At 40.4% G+C, this 19483-nt stretch overlaps 1 protein-coding gene across 5 annotated transcripts in view; it reads left to right on the top strand.

Annotated features, from left to right (window-relative positions):
* The first annotated feature begins 3668 nt into the window (after positions 1-3668).
* Positions 3669-19483, top strand: part of NR3C1 (nuclear receptor subfamily 3 group C member 1) — a 118007-nt gene continuing 102192 nt past the window's right edge. Inside the window, exons 1-3 of one of the 5 annotated variants that reach the window (XM_065918824.1) lie at positions 4263-4703; positions 5069-5382; positions 7115-8326. In XM_065918824.1, the coding sequence (XP_065774896.1) occupies positions 7128-8326 (1199 nt within the window). In that variant the 5' untranslated portion in view covers positions 4263-4703; positions 5069-5382; positions 7115-7127. Of the gene's footprint in view, positions 3937-4262; positions 4704-5068; positions 5383-7114; positions 8327-19483 lie in introns of those variants that run through there. The other 4 variants (XM_065918825.1, XM_065918823.1, XM_065918822.1 and 1 more) reach the window with 4 other exon arrangements.

The raw sequence follows: 19483 nt of genomic DNA, 5'->3' as shown, positions 1-19483 counted from the left end.
TGGTTTCTTGACCAGGGATCAAACCCAGGCCCCTTTGCACTGGGAGCCTAGAGTCCTAGCCACTGGACTACCAGGGAAGTCCCAGAGCAGTTTATATTCTAGAGGGGGAGACAGAAATTTAACAAATGAATCCAGAAGTAGCAAAGTATCACTGTAATATGCTACCAAGGTAAAGTACAGGACACTATAGGAACAAACAGTAATGGGTCTTTGTTGTTTTTTAAATTTTTTTAGGAAGGAGTACTCAGGTGTTTAAACATAAGTCAATTAAAATGAAGATCTAGAGTGATATTTGGACACATTTCATTAACTCATTTGGCCTCCACAACAATGCAGCAATGCAGTAAAACTGATATTATGTCTAGTTACCCAATGTTTGATTCTAATGTACTGGACTGTATTCTAGGAGTGGAACATACAGCGATGAACAAGACAGAAAAGGTCCTTGCCTTGTTGTAGTTTGGATGTATCACCTCATTGCCACCTTTACTTCTGAGACAATCAAATATATTCCCCCTTAGATAGGGATTCATCCTATTTCTTCTTTTTTGGTAATTATAACTTCCCAGGGTTACAGATTAATAATTTTTTATCTACTAGTAATTTTTCATATTTAAAGATAAGATCGTATATATATGAAACACTTTCAGTGGTGCCTGGTTAGATAGAAGTTCAGTAACTGTTAACTACTGTTAGAATTGCTGTTATTATTACAATGCTTAATCTCATGTCCTTTCTGGTACACAGGATTTCATTTCTTGAATTAAATTCCATACACGTTTATTATAGGCATATCACAGGATTTGCAAACTCTTTTGCGGAAATTACAAGATCAGTGAAGAAAAATCTCTTTAATATTGTCTATTTCTACCTTCCATGCTTAGCTATGTGATCTTGGATAAACCTCAAGCTCTGCAAGCCTTGGGTTCCTCATGTTAAATATATAGATATATAGATATATACCTATCTATTCAGCTGTTGTCAGCAGAAGTGGACAGCAGACTGTGTGTGTGTGTGGGGGGGGGTGTTGGGGGAATCAATAAATGTTAGCCACAAAGAATAACAATTCTAATACTCTAAAAAGCAGACACTGGGCTAATCTAAAGTTTATGCATGCTTTCAGATAAACATGAAAGACTAAAGACTGAGAGGTTTCCCATCAAATTAAAAAATTAACAGGCATACTTAGACCACTGAAAAGAAACAAATCAGGAAAATTTAACATTTTGCTCCACTGAAAGTGTTTTCAATGGTGATTGTTAATTTGAAACAACGAGTCCTCTCCCTCTTTAAAGTGATTCACTAGACCTGCAAGAAAAAAAATGAGATGAGAGAGTTAATTGGGAACTCTTGTAAAAGCAGATGTTATATAAATGCAGGGTGCCAACCACCTGCAATATGAACGGGTAAGAGGGATGAGGTGTTTGTTTTTTAAGAGCAGAGATTCAACTATGAAACTGGATTATGGTATGGGAAAAGACACTTGATTAGATAAGTTAGGGTCCCCTTACATATGTTTTGTTGTTTAGTTGCTAAGTCGTTTGGGACTCTTTTTGCAACCCCGGGACTGTAGCCCACTAGGTTCACCTCTCTATGGGGTTTCCGAGGCAAGAATACAGGAGTGGGTAGCCATTCCCTTCTCCTGGGTGTCTTCCCCACCCAGGAAGTGAACGTGCATCTCCCACATTGGTAGGCAGACTCTACCACTGAGCCACCAGGAAAGTCTGCCCTCCCCCCCTTTATATATGTATATGCTTAAATACTTAAATAATTCCTAGTATGACTTCTAAGCAAATGTACAAGGATATTCATTTCAGTGCAAGTTATTTAACTCACTTTTGAAACAGTAAGGTAACATTGTAGATTTGGGTCTTGACTTTCTTTCCACGAAGCTGTTGGTTGTTTAGGGACCCATCGGGTAAAGACATGTGATTCTAGTATTTGAACTTGGAAGGTAAGAAACCTGGGAAGTAGGCAAAGCAGCATTCTTGGAGTCAATTCTCATTTAGAGGCCACCGTGAGCACCCAAGACAAGGGCGTCCCTCCCGTTGACTACTGCCAAGGAAAAGAAAAGAGAAGTCATTTCTTCTGGATCAGAAAAAAAGTTGCTAACAGAAGGGGTTTTGTTAGCAACTGGCTTGCTCAGTGCCCTTCATAAAAATTCTCCTGGCTGAGGGTTCTACACTGGCAAAGGTCTTGGTTCCCTTCTTTCTCCGGCGGTGAGCGTCTTTTCCTTTGCCAAGATGGTGGCCCTGGCATCATCTGGAGGCGGCCAGTGCAGATCGCCTCCGGACAGGTGGCTTGCTAGTAGCCTAGTTCTCCCCTGTCATCCTCGGACAACACACGGGGCAGCGTCCACCACCTCAGAACCAAGGATGAGCGACTTGGGCTGCCGGGTAACGAGAACCTTGGCCAAGATGGTGGACGCGCAGCCAGGCGGCGTCAGCTGCCTTTACCAAGATGGCGGCGGGCGGCTTCCGGCACGCGCTTACCCAATCCTCTGCAAATGTCAGGGCAGAGCAGCCGCTGCCAGTCTGGGTGCAGCCGGGGGAAAAGTAGCTGCAGCCGAGCGCCCGGGCAGGGCTAGGTGGAGCTGCCGCAGCCTCCGCCCCCGGCAGCAGCAGGCAAGCGATGTCACCTGTAGGGGCGCAAAAGTTACCTCCCCAAACCCTAAAGCAACACAAACACAACCTTTCCCCAAGTCACACAAATGGTAGTATGTGCGGTCCAAGGTAGGAGGTTAGACCCCGGCGTCGCCGTAGCCCCCCCGAAGCGGCGAGCTCGGGGAGAGGGCGGGGGCTGGGGCGTGGGCCTCCCGCGCCGACTCCCCTGGCCCCACGCCCCTCTCTTTGGGGACAAGCCACGTGTTTCCCTCGGATGGAGGGGGAGGTGCGTAACGGGAACAGCTGGAAGGAGTTTAACGCTGACATTTTAAAGCTGCGTGTGTTCAATTTTATTTGGAGGGACTGGGGTCCCATGAACACGAAATAGTGAGCAACGCACTGAGGCGAGTGCAGCAAATGTCAAGATTCTGGGGAAGGGCCTCCGCGGGAAACTTGGACGTGGGCCCCCGAGGGGGGTAGAAGGAGAGGTCAGGAGTTGGGGGTGGCGGGGGAGGAGGGCGTACTTTGCAAGCAACTTACTATTTCGCTTGCAACTTGCTTTTAGGTCTGCCACCTCCTGCTTTCCTTAAAAATAATAAAAAGTGCAAAGAAATCTAGTTCGCCGGAGGTTTTGCATTTGGCGTGCAACTTCCTTCAAGTGTGAGCGCGCTAGGAGGGAGGGAGGGATGGGGGTTGAACTTGGCAGGCGGCGCCTCCTTCTGCCGCCGCCGCCGCCGCCTCGCAGACTCGGAGAAGAGGGTGGGGGACGGTCGCGGCGCGGGGGTGGGTGGGTTCTGCTTTGCAACTTCACTCTGGGTGCAAGCGTGCTCGGCGGGTGCAGACTGGGCCGCCCAGACGATGCGGGGGTGGGGGACCGGCCGGCACGCGACTCCCCGTGGGCCAAGAGTACCTACGAGCCGACCCCCTTCCCTGCCCGCCCCTCCTTGAAGCCTCCCCAGAGGGCGTGTCTGGCTGTCCGGTCCCGCGAGCGGCCGAGACGCTGCGGCACCGTTTCCGTGCAACCCCGTAGCCCCATTCGAAGTGACACACTTCGCTCAACTCGGCCCGGGGGCGGAGGCGCGGACCGGCCCCGCGGCTCTGCTGCGGCCGCGCCCCGGCTCCCCCAGCCAGCCCGCTGTCATCCGCAGGGGCGCTGACGGCGTTTACCGCCGAAGGACCGGGCGAGCTCCGGAGTGGATCCGGAGTCGCGGAGTTGGGCGGGGGCGGGAAGGAGCAGCAAGAAGAGAAACTAGAGAGAAAACTCGGCTTCCCTCCGAAGCCTGCCCCAGAAAGGCCAGGTCGGCCCCGCCGGCGCCTCCTCTCCTTTTGCCTGGTGGGTGGAGAGGTGGGGGGCTACGAGGCGGCCTGGGCGGGAGCCGCGCCTGGGGGCCGCGGGCGGGCAGGCGCCGTCGCGGCCGGGGTGGCGGGGCCCGCGCGGAGGGCGTGGGGGCGGGGGCCTCGGGCGCTCCTGCAGTTGCCGAGCGTCGCCAACAGGTTGCACCGTTCCCCGCGCCACCGCGCGGCCCCTCAGGCGGGGAGCGGCCGGGGGTGGAGTGGGAGCGTGCGCGCGCGCGTGTGTATGTGTGTGTGTGTGTGTGTGTGTGTGTGTGTGTATGTGTGCGCGCCGTGGCGCCGCCTCCGCCCGCCCCCCTCTCGGTCCCGTTCGTTCGCCGCGGCCAGGCGGCCCTTTCGCGTGTCCGCGCTGCCTCCCCTCCTCCTCCTCCTCCATTTTGCGAGCTCGAGTCTGTGACGGGAGCCCGAGTCACCGCCCGCCCGTCGGGGACGGATTCTAGTGGGTGGAAAGAGACGCCGCAGCCGGAGCGGCGGAGCGCCGGCCCGGAGGACGCGCGCCGGAGAGCCCCGGCCCGCGAAGACGTGCGCGGGGCGGGGGTCTGGCTTGTCAGCCGGGAAATGGGAGACTTTCTCAAATAGGGGCTCTCCCCTCCCCCTCATGGAGAAGGGGGCAGCTGTTTACTTCCTTTTTTTTTAAGAGAAAAAAATCTCTCCCTTCTGCTGCTCCTGCTTTCACACGCTAAGTTGTTTATCTCGGCTGCGGTGGGAGCCGCGGACGGTGGCGGGTGAGCGGCGCAGCCGGCAGAGGTAAGGGGAGGGCCGGGGGCCGGGGCCCGGGCGGGCGCTTGCTCCCCGAGGTGCGGGCCGGGGCCTGGAGGCTGGCTCGGGGGCGCCGCGGTAGCTCGCAAACTTTTATTAGCCTCGGGGAGTGGGGGTGGGGGCGGACGAGGGCCGGGTGGCGGTGACGAAAGGGCAGCGCGCGGGTGACAGCGCTGGCCTCTTCCTCTCCCTGGGCCGCAGTCCCTCGGACGGGCCGAGGGGGAGGAACCCGAGCTCCCTGCGAGTGGAGCCTCGTCGAGCCGCCCCAGGTTTCCAGGCTCTCGCTCTCGTTCCCTGGCAAGGAATCCTGATTGGTTTTTTTCTTTTTTTTTTCTTTTTTTCCTCTTTCCTAGTCTCTTTTCTTTTCCCTCCCAGGGGGCCTCCATGACACCCATTTTTCTGGTGAACGTTGAGCGGCGTCTGAATTCTCGCCTGAATCTTTCCACTCCACCCTAGTGCGCCCGAGCGCGAGCAGGGTTTGTGTCGAGGCTCCAGTGCGTCTCCTTTCTGGCGGGCGCGCAGTGTGTGTGTGTGTGTGTGTGTGTGTGTGTGTGTGCGCGCGCGCGCGTGTACACACGTAGGGGGCTGACAGTCTGCGACTTGGAGACTTCGGCCAGGGCTGGCGTTATCTGGTGGAAGTGGGCGTGTCGGAGAAAGAACTCAACAGGTCTGGACACATTTCTCTCTTAACCTCGCACTTTTTCCCCCTCTCCCCTCCCTCGGCCCTGGGTTTGTTCTTTAGCGCTGGGCATCACTTCGCGCCTGAAGGTTTGAAGTAGCCCCTTTTAGAAAAAAGACCCTCGCTAACCATAATAGTTTTGAGGTGCAGTTTTTGACAAGCGCTAGTTTGACGTTTTGAGATTGCAGACTCGACAATTGCAGCCTTGTAATGCCGCTTAAGACCCCTTGGCATGGTTCGTTAAGGCCGATTACTGTTACAGGGTTATTCGCAACTTAAACGGGGGATAAAGTCGTTTGAGGTATCTTTTCGTTTTATGAAGTTTTGTTTTGGTTTCGAGTTTGAAGGTAGCTGTCAAAGCGGCGTGGATATTCATTAGGCTCCTTTTGATACCTTGTGTTTAGAGATCGTTATCAGATAAATACAGCAGAGGGGCGGGGAGAAAAGCAGTTTACCCTTGAGATTTATAGAGGCGGGTACCCACCTCTGCCTGCCTTCATCACATTCCACTTTTAGAGAGGACCAGTGAAGTTTGAGCATCTTAAAGTCTCCGTACAGGAAAAGTTTTCTTTCTTTGAACGGGATTTGACTATAATGTCGCAAATAATGCTTATCGAAGAATACCTGCCTCTTAAAAGATCTGGATTGTCAATAACCTATCAACCTAACCCTCTTGAAAGAAGGCTCAGAAATAGGATAGGTTAAGCTTTAGAATGCGGAGCAAATTTTTTGAGCATTTTGCTTGGATTTATATGAATGTGATTTTACAGGTCTGGGGTGGTTTTTGTTTTTTTGTTTGTTTTTCTTTGTTTTTTCAATATTTAGATATTCAGAACGGAAAAATTTAGAGATTATAGTAGTATTTCATACTGAGGTCGTAAGCAGCTTAAAAACATGTAGTTTCATCAATAGATTCTATTGTGTTGTAAGGGTTTGAGAGAGCTATAGTTCTTGTACAGTATTTAAATAAGCTAAAATTGTAGTGTGAAGCTACTACACATTCTACTTTTTTAAATCTAAATTTTGATTAGCCTGTGTACAGTGCCTGTCATTTCATACGTCCAAAATTTGAAGGCAGGCACTATTAGGCACATTCAGTAGGAAATATGGGTTAAAATAAGAGCCTTTTCCTACTCTATTGGAAGATAAGCAGACCATCATTGTTTATTTTTCAGATCAAATACATGGTTCACCAGTAGGTCGTACTAAAAGGTTTGGATGTGTGACCAGCCAGTAGGAGGGGAATTGAGGAGTAATTAGAAACAGAGAATTCCAGCATAGTGTTTATCAAATTTTACGTTTATTGGTTCTCAGAAAAGCCGATAACCTTGATTAGTTGAAAAGAAATGATCATACTTCCTTTTTTAAAATTAAATACTTTGACATCAGCTGGAACCTTTAGAATAATCAGATGTCATGAATTATGTCTCTGATTAACAAAGTTACCAATTTGTGAGTGGCAGGATGACTAGCCAGGCTTAGTTTGATACAGTATTGTTCAGAGCTGTACAAATGGACTGCATTGTACTTTTAAATGGGGTGACTGAATGGGAGCAGGAGCCTCTGCTTTTGTTTTCTGGAAGGCAGAATCTATCTACTCTTTTGATAATAGGAATTAGATGCGGTGTTAACTAAAAGGTTCACTTAACAGGCTCTTAGTAATCGGATCACAGAGATAATGTGATTTTGTAGCTTATTATGTCCCCTTCTTTTTTTGTAGCTGATACTCACTGATGGACCCCAAGGAGTCATTAAGCACCCCCAATAGAGAAGAAATTCCCAGCAGTGTGCTTGGTCGAGACAGGGGAAATGTGATGGACTTCTATAAAACCCTAAGGGGAGGAGCTACTCTGAAGGTTTCTGCATCTTCACCCTCACTGGCTGCTGCCTCTCAGTCAGACTCCAAGCAGCAAAGACTTCTGGTTGATTTTCCAAAAGGCTCAGGAAGCAATGCGCAGCAGCCAGATCTATCCAAGGCAGTTTCACTGTCAATGGGACTGTACATGGGAGAGACAGAGACAAAAGTGATGGGAAATGACCTGGGATTCCCACAACAGGGCCAAATCAGTCTTTCCTCTGGGGAAACAGACTTTCGGCTTCTGGAAGAAAGCATCGCAAACCTCAATAGGTCAACCAGTGTTCCAGAGAACCCCAAGAATTCGGCATCTGCTGCTGTCTCTGCTGCCCCCACAGAGAAGGAGTTTCCAAAAACTCACTCTGATGTGTCTTCAGAACAGCAGAATTTGAAAGGCCAGAAGGGCAGTAACGGGGGTAATATGAAGTTATATACCACAGACCAAAGCACCTTTGACATTTGGAGGAAAAAGCTCCAGGATTTGGAGTTTTCTTCTGGGTCCCCAAGTAAAGAGACAAGTGAAAGTCCTTGGAGCTCAGACCTCTTGATAGATGAAAACTGTTTGCTTTCTCCTTTGGCAGGAGAGGATGATCCATTCCTTCTGGAAGGAAGCTCAAATGAGGACTGTAAGCCTCTTGTTTTACCGGACACTAAGCCTAAAATTAAAGATAATGGAGATTTGATCTTACCAAGTCCTAGCAGTGTGCCACTGCCCCAAGTGAAAACAGAAAAAGAAGATTTTATCGAACTCTGCACCCCTGGGGTAATTAAGCAGGAGAAACTGGGCCCAGTTTATTGTCAGGCCAGCTTTTCTGGGGCCAATATAATTGGTAATAAAATGTCTGCCATTTCTGTTCATGGTGTGAGTACCTCTGGGGGACAGATGTACCACTACGACATGAATACAGCATCCCTTTCTCAACAACAGGATCAGAAACCTATTTTTAATGTCATTCCACCAATTCCTGTTGGTTCAGAAAATTGGAATAGATGTCAAGGGTCTGGAGATGATAACTTGACTTCCTTGGGGACTTTGAACTTCTCTGGTCGATCTGTTTTTTCTAACGGCTATTCAAGGTAAGATTAATGCTTTCTATTTCTTGAAAATGGTATGTTTAAGATCCATTAATAGATTTAAACATTTATTTGAATGTATTCGACTGCAATTCAAGTGCTTTTTTATGTGAATAAGTTTAAGTGGTCTTTTGAAAGTAGGCTTGGTAGACAAACTACATGATTTATCCATATGGACAAAACCCATTCAAGTTTTGTGTTTGCTTTTTCCGAAATAGTGGTATTTAGTATCCCATTGGGCATTGATTGAAAATTTTATGTAAAAATTTAAAATAATATTGCTCATTAACAGCTAACTTTAGTAAAAGTGACGTAAATTCAGAGGGGGATAATGTGTGGAAACATATTTATTGTGCATGTTTTTAAGTTGTCCTAAAATATGCTCTTACGTGACAATGAAAAACACCTTTAATACTTACATAATCAAACCTTGTGCTATATTTGTACATCTGTGAAGTGTTAGCCTGGGGAAAATTAGAAGTACTAACAATAAACCCTTTTCTTCAAACTGTGAACCTTCCTGTTGAAGATGCTGAGTTCTGAGATTACTAAAGCAATGCAGTGAACAGTTTACCTGACCTGAGTATTAGATGTGGGACAGAGTTCCTGACCCAGAGTAGATAAGTTATGTCTGCTGATTGGTTTCTTTAAGAAAGAAATTGGTGCTGAGTTTACTTTAAAATGTTCCTACAAATTCTCAGATATATAACTAATGGCCAATGTTGTTAAGCTTCTGTCTCGGCTATGTTTAATTTGTTTCTATCTTCTTTATTCCCCATCATTTATAAGTGTACTGACATTTCTGTTTGACTCAAAAAGGTCTATAAAAATGTAATTACCAAGAAAAAGTTTTAAATGTAGGTGAATCTGTTGGTAGGGGTTAAATGCTCTGTCCTGGACACCCATTGCCAATTCAGATAAATATGTATCACATTTTAGGTGTGAAGGAAAATATAAAAATTAATTGTAGAGAGACAAGACTGATTAATCAGTGTGACTTCTTGAGTTGGGAGGAGGGCATAGTAGACACCATGATTTTTTGTATTTGTATTTTTTGTACTTCAAGTTCTAAGATGTTAATAATGGTAGTCACTTTCCACTAACAAGTCGTTGAAAACTTTATTTAAAATTTTAAAAAATACTTTATTAATGATATACCCGAATACTGAGGTGACTCTTTTCGTTCCTCTTTAATTAGGAAGCTTTGCTCGTTGGGGAAAAATTTTAGACTTAGACTTAGGCCATGTTCTATTCCTTTTAAAAGGCTTAGATGTTTCTTATAAAAGAAAAAAAAAAATCCTTGGTTCTTGTGTGTTTTAATGTAAACTACCTACTAATCTGTTACTTAAATAATAATTATCTTTTACTTAGAACGTTTCAACTTTTTATTGCTGTCATTCTGAACTGAAGGTTTAAAATGTTTTTAGTAAGAAGATTTGAGATGTTACTACATTAGCTTGTTGTGCTTCAGTCTTAAAAGACATGCTGTGTTTTAAATTTTTCAATTCAGTTTTTGGTAGTGGAATTCATGATTGTGCTTATTTGTCTTAAAAGAATAAGTGCATTTGATTTGACTAAGGTATTTGTAGGAAACTGCTACATTGATTTATAAAACATTTAATTGTACAAGGAAAAATAATATATCTTAGGAAACACTTGGTGATTATTAATGCTTTTTGTTCTGATACTCAGCATAGTATTGTTTTCATTTTCCTTACTGTAAAAAAGGCGTGGAACAAGAACTTCTCATTTTCTAATCACTTAACTTTCATTAAGCGCTATAAAATCTAGGATCTGGAGAATAAGTCTTAAATGAATATAGTTATTCTTTAATGATTTAAGATAGTTTTAATACTTTTTCAGGTCGTTGATAACATTTAAGGTATGTCAGCCTCAACAACCATATGATCGTAGGCAAAACGATCATGTGGCTCTTTCAAGATTCTTTAATGTTTAGTGAAATGATTATTCTATGCTGATGTGTGGTTTGGAATTATAATCGGTAGTTTGTGTCCTAATGAAAAGATGTAATATCTTTACAGGATAGTTTGAGAAGGTTTGAAAATTTTGTACTTGGTGGCATTATTTAACATTGGGAACTGTGATTACCCTGAACAAAGCTTCTTCCAAGTAAATTGAAACAGTGTTTCTTTTTACCATCATTGAATTAGCCTATTGTTTCCAAACAATAACCCTGATATAACTAAAATTGGTTGCTTTCTCTTCTCTATATGTTACATGGTTCTAGCCAAACTTTATGACTAGTGACCTTGAGTAATCGGCAGATAATTCAACATGATAAGACCACAACTATGTTAAATAATGACTTTCTGACTTTAGATACAGAAATATTAAATCCACTAATAACTTCACTTGCACTCTGTTTAAATTCTTTTAAAGCGTAAATTGTAATTTGACTTTTTAAGATGTCACCTAAAATTGCTTTTTCTTAAAATGCTTAAAAACACTTTTCACTCTCTTTTATGAGGGAAGGCAATTCTTCTGATGTATCAGCATAGTACAACATCCAGTTATTACATTGCTGTAAAATTATGAGTATCACAATGGGCCGTAGTAGACTATTTGAAGATTTAAGTTAATTGATAGTAAAATGAGAGGAACCTTATTGATACTCAGATACATTCTTTAAGTAAAATGCAGTAGCCATTCTACCTTAATATACTTTTTAAATACTGAAATTCAAAAAATTTACCATAAACTTGTAACATTGATGAAGGCACATTTCTGCATAATTGATTTTCAACGCTGTTTCACTTGAGCATTAATGATGCAACTGCTGAAAGGAGGCATAGAAATAAATGGTTTCTGGTGGAATTAAGAGGTTTTATTGGGACTGTGTTGAAACTTTAGTATGAAAAAGTTGATCATTTTCTGAAGCGTTTGGTTATTGGAGAGAAAGAATGATACAAGATGAATTGGTAAACTAAGTCATAGGTGGAGTTTAAGGCTCTGTTGATTGGCATTTAATGAAGCTATGAAAATTTATGTAGATTTTAACATCTCATCATTATTTGCATCTGTGCCTCACTTATTAACATAATGGGATTGAAGACCTGTACAAACACAGGATGAATGAAGCAAATTGTGTCCCCTTTACATTTTTCTCATTAACATTGTGTTGATTGTTTTCTCAGAGAGAGAGGAGGCCTGAGGAAGAGATTTTTACTGATTTCTCTCCTTTTTTAATTGGTCCTTTATTTGTACCTTTTTTCTCTCCTTCCAAAGGTTCTGGCAGTGAGTATTTCAATCAGTGTCTTTTTAAGCTTAATATTTCTGATACTCATAAAATGATTTCTGAATGTTAAAGGAGGCTAGCTTTTGACCCTTTGCCTTCATTTTTTAAAACCCTGTACTTCATTATGGCTTTATTATTAGTAAAAGAAAAAAAAAGATAAACACAATGTGTATTCAGGTGTGTTAGTTTAGTTTGGAATCACTACGATACAGAGATGTGTGATTAGCGTGTGGTCAGATTTCATTGAAATTACTTCTTATGATGTTTCTTTGACTGTTCCATTATATTTTTATAGTTGATAAAAATAATTTGTATTACAATGATGTTTTGGCTTTATCTATTGATGTTACAGATATTTTAGTTAATCTGGCCACTTTCACTATTATATAGACTGTTTATAAATTTTATGAACTATAAAAGACCTATTCTGAAACATACCTTGCATAAATATAGGTTAAATGCATGTTGTAACAGCAGTAAAATTCATATGTGTGTAGAGATCATATTAGTGGCTTTTTGAGATTTTAGCAAAGGAAAGATTGGATCAAAAGTGTTTAGTATGAGTGATTAATATAAAAGAATATCTGTATTAATTGGTTGGTTATATAAGTCTTAATCCACTCTGGGCTGCAGGTGATTTGAAATAGCCTAGTTGTTAGGAACTCTTAATTTACATTGGGTTTAAAATTAGCCTGGGGCATATTTCTTAAAACATATTTTTTCTTACTTTTTCTTACATCATACCTAATTGTAGTGAGCAAAAAGTTTTCATTATGCACCACTGTTTATGTGAGCAAATTAAATACACAAAATAGGTTTGTGCCTGATAGCATATCAGGACATCCTGATAATTTTGTAATGCAATATTTACAGGTGTTTGCCAAATTAATGGGCACTTGCTTCCAAATTTCCAAGTCATGAAAAATGTATATTGATAAACTGTGTTGCAAAAGAATTTTCAAGAAATATTTTGTTAAATTTAACTATAACTGAAAAAAAATCAATTACTTATTGACCTTTATAGAAAGGTTTAAAAGGCAATATACTCCTTATTTCTGTAATTTCAGAGAGACTTCCATTTAGGGGAAAAAAACAAAAGATCTGTTAAGTGTTCCTCTCTTTTTGAATTGTGCATGATCATTTTTACGCTAAACTGGGTTAGAGTGTGAGTTTTAACGGTAAATTTTTGTACTGATTTTTACCCATGAAGGTATATTTTAGAAAATATAGTAGTTCAAAATTAGTTGGAAAGAGTGGTTTCTACCCTCAAACACCAGATTTTGATAGATTGCCTTTTTATTCCTGACTACCACTGTCACATATATGCCTTGAATACAGGCTTCCAGTGGAGTTTGTGGATTAACAGGTGTTGGGGGAAGGGATGTGAGAGGGCGAAGCAGTAAAGATGTGGAAAGGTGGAAGATAAGTTTAGAAACATTCCGAAAACCAACAGTTTGGATCAGCTGTCATGAATTCAGAGGAGTGAAAAAAGAGAACTTTGGAGCTGTGTTTGCACATCAACTCTTTGCACATAAAGCAGTGCATTAACAAGGATTACAATTTAGTTTCTTTTATTTGACATAAAAATCTAAAGCTAATTGTGGCAATACAGCCCTGATGTTTATAGGGATCCTTGTTGTCTTTTGCTATTCTTTATTACCAAAAAAAAAAGGATGGAATGGAAATTTTAGTTTCTTTTAGATTATTTCAGCTAAGACCAAGTTTGTATTTTTCCCATTTTTATTTAGACTGCTATTTACTCAAAAAAGTCTAATTACTGGCATGCAGTTGAAACAGTGATGATATATGATGTGGATATAAGCACTTTATATTTCTCAGTGCATTTTGACATACACTGTCATCTGACCATGTCATACACTTCAGGAGTAGAATCCTCTTCTTGAGTAGTAATGTATTTCCATGGGTTGTGTATTTTTCTACTGAAAAGTAAGGAAATGGATTCTTGTTTAATCTTAGCAATTTATAATAAATTATGTGTGTGTGCATGCTCAGCCATGTCTGACTCTTTGCAATCTTATGGACTGTATCCTGCCAGGCTACTCTGTTTATGGGATTCTTCGGGCAAAGAATATTGGAATTGGTTGCGCTATTTCCTTCTCCAGAGGATCTTCCCTACCCAGGGATTGAACCTGAGTCTCCTAAGTCTCCTGCATTGCAGGGATAGTTTTTACCGCTTGAACCATTGAGGAAGCCCATAATAAACTATGGAATTCTCCAGTTGCTAGATGGTCATTTAAGCTATTTATATTGCAATATATTCCTTAAAGCCAATTATTTTGAATGGAAGTGTGTCATCACCTAATTTTATCTCTGGCCCAGCTTAAATATTAATGACTTATCTTAGTAGAGCTGCATGCTTAAATATACTTTTTCAGAGTAACATATTAATTTTGAGTGCCTTAAAATTTTTTTCATTTGAGCAAGTTTCAACAAGATTAATAATGTCTCTAATACAACAAATTTAGTGAAAATGTCTCTTATTTTAGAATTTTTTTCATTTGCACTGTAGAGCTCCAAATATATATATTTCAGGGGAGAAAGGTTATTAATAATATGATTAGCTATAAATATTTAGCACATTATCTTACATTGAATTTTTTATTTTTTAAACAAGTTCAACTTAAGTATGTAGTATTTAGGACATACAGTTTGTGGCAATGTTAATTTTTCTTTTTATAATAAAATTAACCTTTATTCTGGTTGATTTCATAATTGTCCTTAATATTTAGCTGTGGCTATTATGAAAGTATATTTGATAGCCAATTTTTTAAAGCTATTGTGAAATGACATCTAATTTAGTACATGATTTATTATTTCATGCTGGTTGGGGCAGTGTGTGACTTATGACCTTATGACTGTCACATGTTGAACATTAAAGCTCTACTGGTTTGCTGTGGACACTTTTTTACTTTGCTGTTGTTTTAATGTTTTGTGCTTTTGTTTTGTAATTATTGGGGATAAGGGTTTCCTTAATTTTAAGATGACATAAATGGCAAATTTGTTGGATTTAAAAGAATAATAAAACTTCAATCCCTTCCAAACAATTTCGTTACTTAATAGTAGAAGTAGTAGAAAGAAATAGACTAAAAATCAGGAGACTTGTGTTCTAATGCTGAGCTAAACTGATCTGTGACCTTGAATAATCAGGTGTTTTAGAGTAAAAATATTTTCTTTACAATTATACATGAATTATTTTCAAAACATGTGTGTGCTTCTGTCTCTAAAATCCTACAGTCCTCTTATTATTTTAGTGAATGAGGCACCTGGGGTAGGGAATGAAAAACTGAAATTGATTCTTTGTACACTGTCAAGTATAAGACAAGAATGAAACCAGGTTCAGTATTTTTACAAAATAGTAATTTAAAATAATGTAGTTGGTGGTACATAGAAAATAATATGTAAACACTGTTGTTGGTAGAGCCTGAGAGTTGGGGCTCAAGTTCTCAAAGCTTGCTTTTCCATGTTAGGTACAGTGATTTTAGATTAGAAGTTAAAGGGACTTGAGAGCTCATTTACAGCCCACTTATTTTTTCAGAAGAGGAAATGAGACCTATAGAAAGTGTTTAGAGAAACAGCACAGGATTAGTTAGTGGTATTATCAGAAACGATTTAGCAACTAAACAGTAGCAGCAATTACACTTAGAATAACTAATTCTCAGTAGTCTAAGCTCCCCAGCAGGCCTCTCTTAACATCTGGTCTCTAGAGATCTGAAACAAAATACAGATTAGTCAGGTATTTTGTAAAAGTTATGATGATGTTAACTACTTCAGATTTTTAAAAAATGTATATTATCCATATTCTTTCCTGTATATTTTAAACTTTTTTCTAATAATTTTTTCTATAATTTTCTGTCACCAGTATGCTCAAGACTTTATATGCATTCATCTCATTTAAACCCCTAAACAACCCTATGAAGGCTTTTAATTCTGGTTTCTGTGTTGTTATTGACTCTGTCAATAACTTTGTAGTATAGAAGACAGCTGTTATTTACCTTAGTTTTACAGATGGGGAAATTTGAGACATTTATAGAGAAAGAGAAGATAATAGGAATACTTAATTGTGATCTGAAGGGGAGATATTTAATATTGTCTTAGAAATTCCTCTTGAAGTGAAATGAAAGTCTCTGTGTCATGTCCGACTCTTTGTGACCCCATGGACTATACAGTTCATGGAATTCTCTGGGTCAGAATACTGGAGTGGGTAGCCTTTCCCTTCTCCAGGGGATCTTCCCAACCCAGGGACTGAACCCAGGTCTCCTGCATTGCGGTTGGATTCTTTACCAACTGATACTTTCTATTTGTCATAAGTGAATTTTTAAACAATATATGAAGGAGAAATGGGATCAAGCCACTTGTCTCTCTTGTGTATATTTGTGTAGTCACTTTCTGCTCTCTGTCACAGTTTCAGCTTCTGTAAAATAGAACACCCGGCACTCTTGCTTGAGGGATTTGTGCATGGTTGTTTACTTTGAAAATTAAAAAGTACTATAAAAATTCAGTGTGGCATTCTTAAAGCTCTGCCAAGTCTCCTGAGCTCAAACCAACATGACCCTCACTGGCTTAAGTACATTGGGACATCTGTGCCTGTGTAGGTGTTTCCTATTTATGAAGCATTAAGACATTTTCAGTGCCATTGTGTATAACCCCTGAAGGGTCATGGATCCCGGTTTTATAAGGACGAAATATATTTAAAGCTTTCAAGGGCCAAATCACTGTTTTATTGCATTTTTTTCTTTTTAGTTTGGGTTTTTTGTTAGCTTTTCAGTGTGATGTAAATTTAATAGCCATGTTAATAACTTCAACCACATTGTTATCCTTTTAAATAAATGCTAGAGTATCCCTCTTTCTGTTTTATTGTCTAGTATTCTTCTAAAATCAAGTATGCAAAGATTGTCATTAAGAAACTTTGATCTGAAAAGCTGTGTGTGAAAGAACTTCTGACTATAATGAATACCAAAATGTATCCTCAGGGCATAAGTCTGGGAGAATTATGTAGTTCACTTAACTTTATTTACTAACATTTTTCTTTTTGATAAAGTGGTTGAAAAAATTTTCAGAAAAGCAAAAATAGTGGATGAAACCAATCTCTTTGGATAACAAAGCGTCAAGTTCAGAAACAAGTGACAGTTTAAATGGGTAAGCTGTTAAAATTGATAATATAAAACTGATAATTTAAAATGGTAATATGCTAATTTAAATTGGTAATATAAAAGAATAACTCAGTTTGTAGGCAGCTTTCTTATAGGGAAACTAAAATTTTAATTAGAACTAAATGTGAAATTTGTCATCTGGAATCCAGCTGAGTTTACTAAGGACAAAGTGTGACTATAAAATACCTAGATTGATTTTTTAAAAACAGGAAACACAAAATGAATGTTGTCTTTTTAAACCTCTACCTTGGGAGACTATGTATATTCTTCTTTTGAAATTGCCTTGAAAACCACCTTATAAGACTTATTACACTATAGTAGCACCTAAATGTTCTCGCTTAATCAGAAAATGTGTTTATTCCTGAGCTTGATCATTTACCTTACTTATGTGATTCCAGATGATTTGAGTATTTCCAATAATGTAAAATTTAATCCTCTGCCGAGTTATAACATTTGTTTTCATTGAGATTATTATAAGAACTCATTTAGGTATTTCTGTAGAAGACTTAAATTTAAAAGTTTGTGGAATACCCCTGCAATAAGTGCCTAGCCTCCCAAGATAGGGCTTTCCTGGTAGCTCAATGGTAGAGAATCCTCCTGCCAATGCAGGAGACAAAGGTTCGATCCCCAGGTCAGGAAGATCCCCTGGAGAAGGAAATGGCAATGCACTCTGGTATTCTTCCCTGGAGAATCCCATGGACTGAGTCTGGTAGGCTACAGTCCATGGGATCACAAAAGAGTCTGACACCACTGAGCTCCTCCCAACATTAACTAATTTGAAATGAATGTGGCTCGATTGCTAAATTCAGATTGCTTTCTTTAAGCTATCAACTTATGCTAGCTTTATGCTAGCAACTTATATACTCCCTTTTCTTGACATAGTGTAGAAAAAAATAGATTTACTCACCTCTTAGCCTGATTTTTTTTTATAGATATTAGTGTTTATTTTATGTTCAAGTAAAGTGGGCCTGTCTTTGCCTTAAACTTGAAGGGAATCTGATGTTAGCAGATGTACAGCAAATATAAATTCCTTCAGCAATACATTTCCTTTTCCAAAATCCAAATCCAATCTCATTTCCCAATCCCAAACAATTCATTTCCCATTCCAGTCAGTATATCAGAGAATTAACTATTTGAGGGTAGTTATAGGAAGAACAGGGGCTTCCCAGGTGGTGCTAGTGGTAAAGAACCCTCCTGCCAATGCAGGAGACATGAGAGATGTGGGTTTGATCCCTGGGTCAGGAAGATCCCCTGGAGCCAGTCATGGGAACCCACTCTAATATTCTTTCCCCTAAATAATCCCTGGCGGGCTACAGTCCACAGTCTGAGGGGTTGCAGAGTCAGACATGACTGAAATGACTTAACATGTATGGGAAGATTAACCCAAGTACACTAAACTTATTTATATCCATAAAATAATTTAACAGATAGTTACAGTTACATGTGTTTTCTACTTTTATTCCTTATGACCTGAAAAGAAATGTTCTACTCCTACTGAAAGTACTTTTAAAAATTTAGTAAATTTTGGTTGTCACTACTCTTTTTTTAATTTAGCCATGTTTATTTTTCATAAAATGCTAGAATTGGAATGGATCCCAGCCTTTGAAATCATAAAGATACATGCAGTGGCATTAAAAATACGACATACCTTTTGTATATGGTTACCTTTTGTAACCATTCTGTTAGTGCTGAAATTCTTTGTGAGAATCTCCTTTTTGAGATGATTCTGCTTAATAAGTTTAGCACGTTTCCCATGTCTGTATTGAAAACAACTTGTTTTCTCAAATAGTTATTCTTTCTCCCCCTCAAAATGATCTGTAAGTTTTTGATGGCTAAGGAAAGGAAATAAAGAGCCATTATAATGTGGCCAATGTGCTCTTCTAATAAATTCACTTTTATGTCTTTACTCTTTTATTAGACTGGCATACTCTAGCTTGTTCTTTTAGCTGGGAGCCTGAGTGATGCTTCTATTCAGTAGGAAATGCTTCTTATCACTAAACATATACAATGGACTGGTGTAGGTGCAGTCTGTGGGCACTAGGTTTTTAATATAAGAAATAATTTTAGAAGAAAGGTAAGAAAAATAGGTGAAATAATCTCTAACTCAATATGTTAGGGATGAGTAACCTTTTAATTGAGAACAATCATTTAACAAGGCTGTACAGTACTGTGGGGGTACCACAGACATATTTAAAAGAGAAAGTTAGTAAGTGAAGCCAGAAGGAAAAGTTAGAACAGAAACCGATGGAAGAAGAAAATGAAAATTCTAAATGCCAGTACCAGGGTCTGGTTAAATCTGATTTTTCTATGCCTAAGTGTTTCTGTACGAACACTGGGAAATACATAAGCTTCCAGTTACATTGTGGTAATAGGTGGAGGAGCCACAAAGGCATGTCTTAGGAAGGGAATTCTTGAGATGGGTGGAGTGGGAGGTTAACTGCATCTCAGAGTGCCTCCCAACAGCTCTGGCCGCAGCACACACTTAACGAGCTAGGCACTGGGCATCTGGAGGTGAAGATAAATATCTCCAACCACGAACCTCACAGATCTAGAGATCTTCATGCCTCTTCCACTCTGCCCTGGACTCCAGCTTCCCCCATCACTTTCTGCACCCAGTTTGCTTTTTGAAATGTCCACTTTCCCCAAAAGGCATAACTGAAACCTCATGGAGTACAGTGTGTGGATGAATGGGAAGTAGGAGTTGATTCAGCTATTTGAAATAAAAAGATGGCA

Source organism: Muntiacus reevesi, chromosome 1 (genome assembly GCF_963930625.1).
Source record: "Muntiacus reevesi chromosome 1, mMunRee1.1, whole genome shotgun sequence".
Taxonomy (NCBI): domain Eukaryota; kingdom Metazoa; phylum Chordata; class Mammalia; order Artiodactyla; family Cervidae; genus Muntiacus; species Muntiacus reevesi.
The sequence above is the reverse complement of the archived record's forward strand: the minus strand, read 5'-3'. Positions and strand labels throughout refer to the sequence as shown.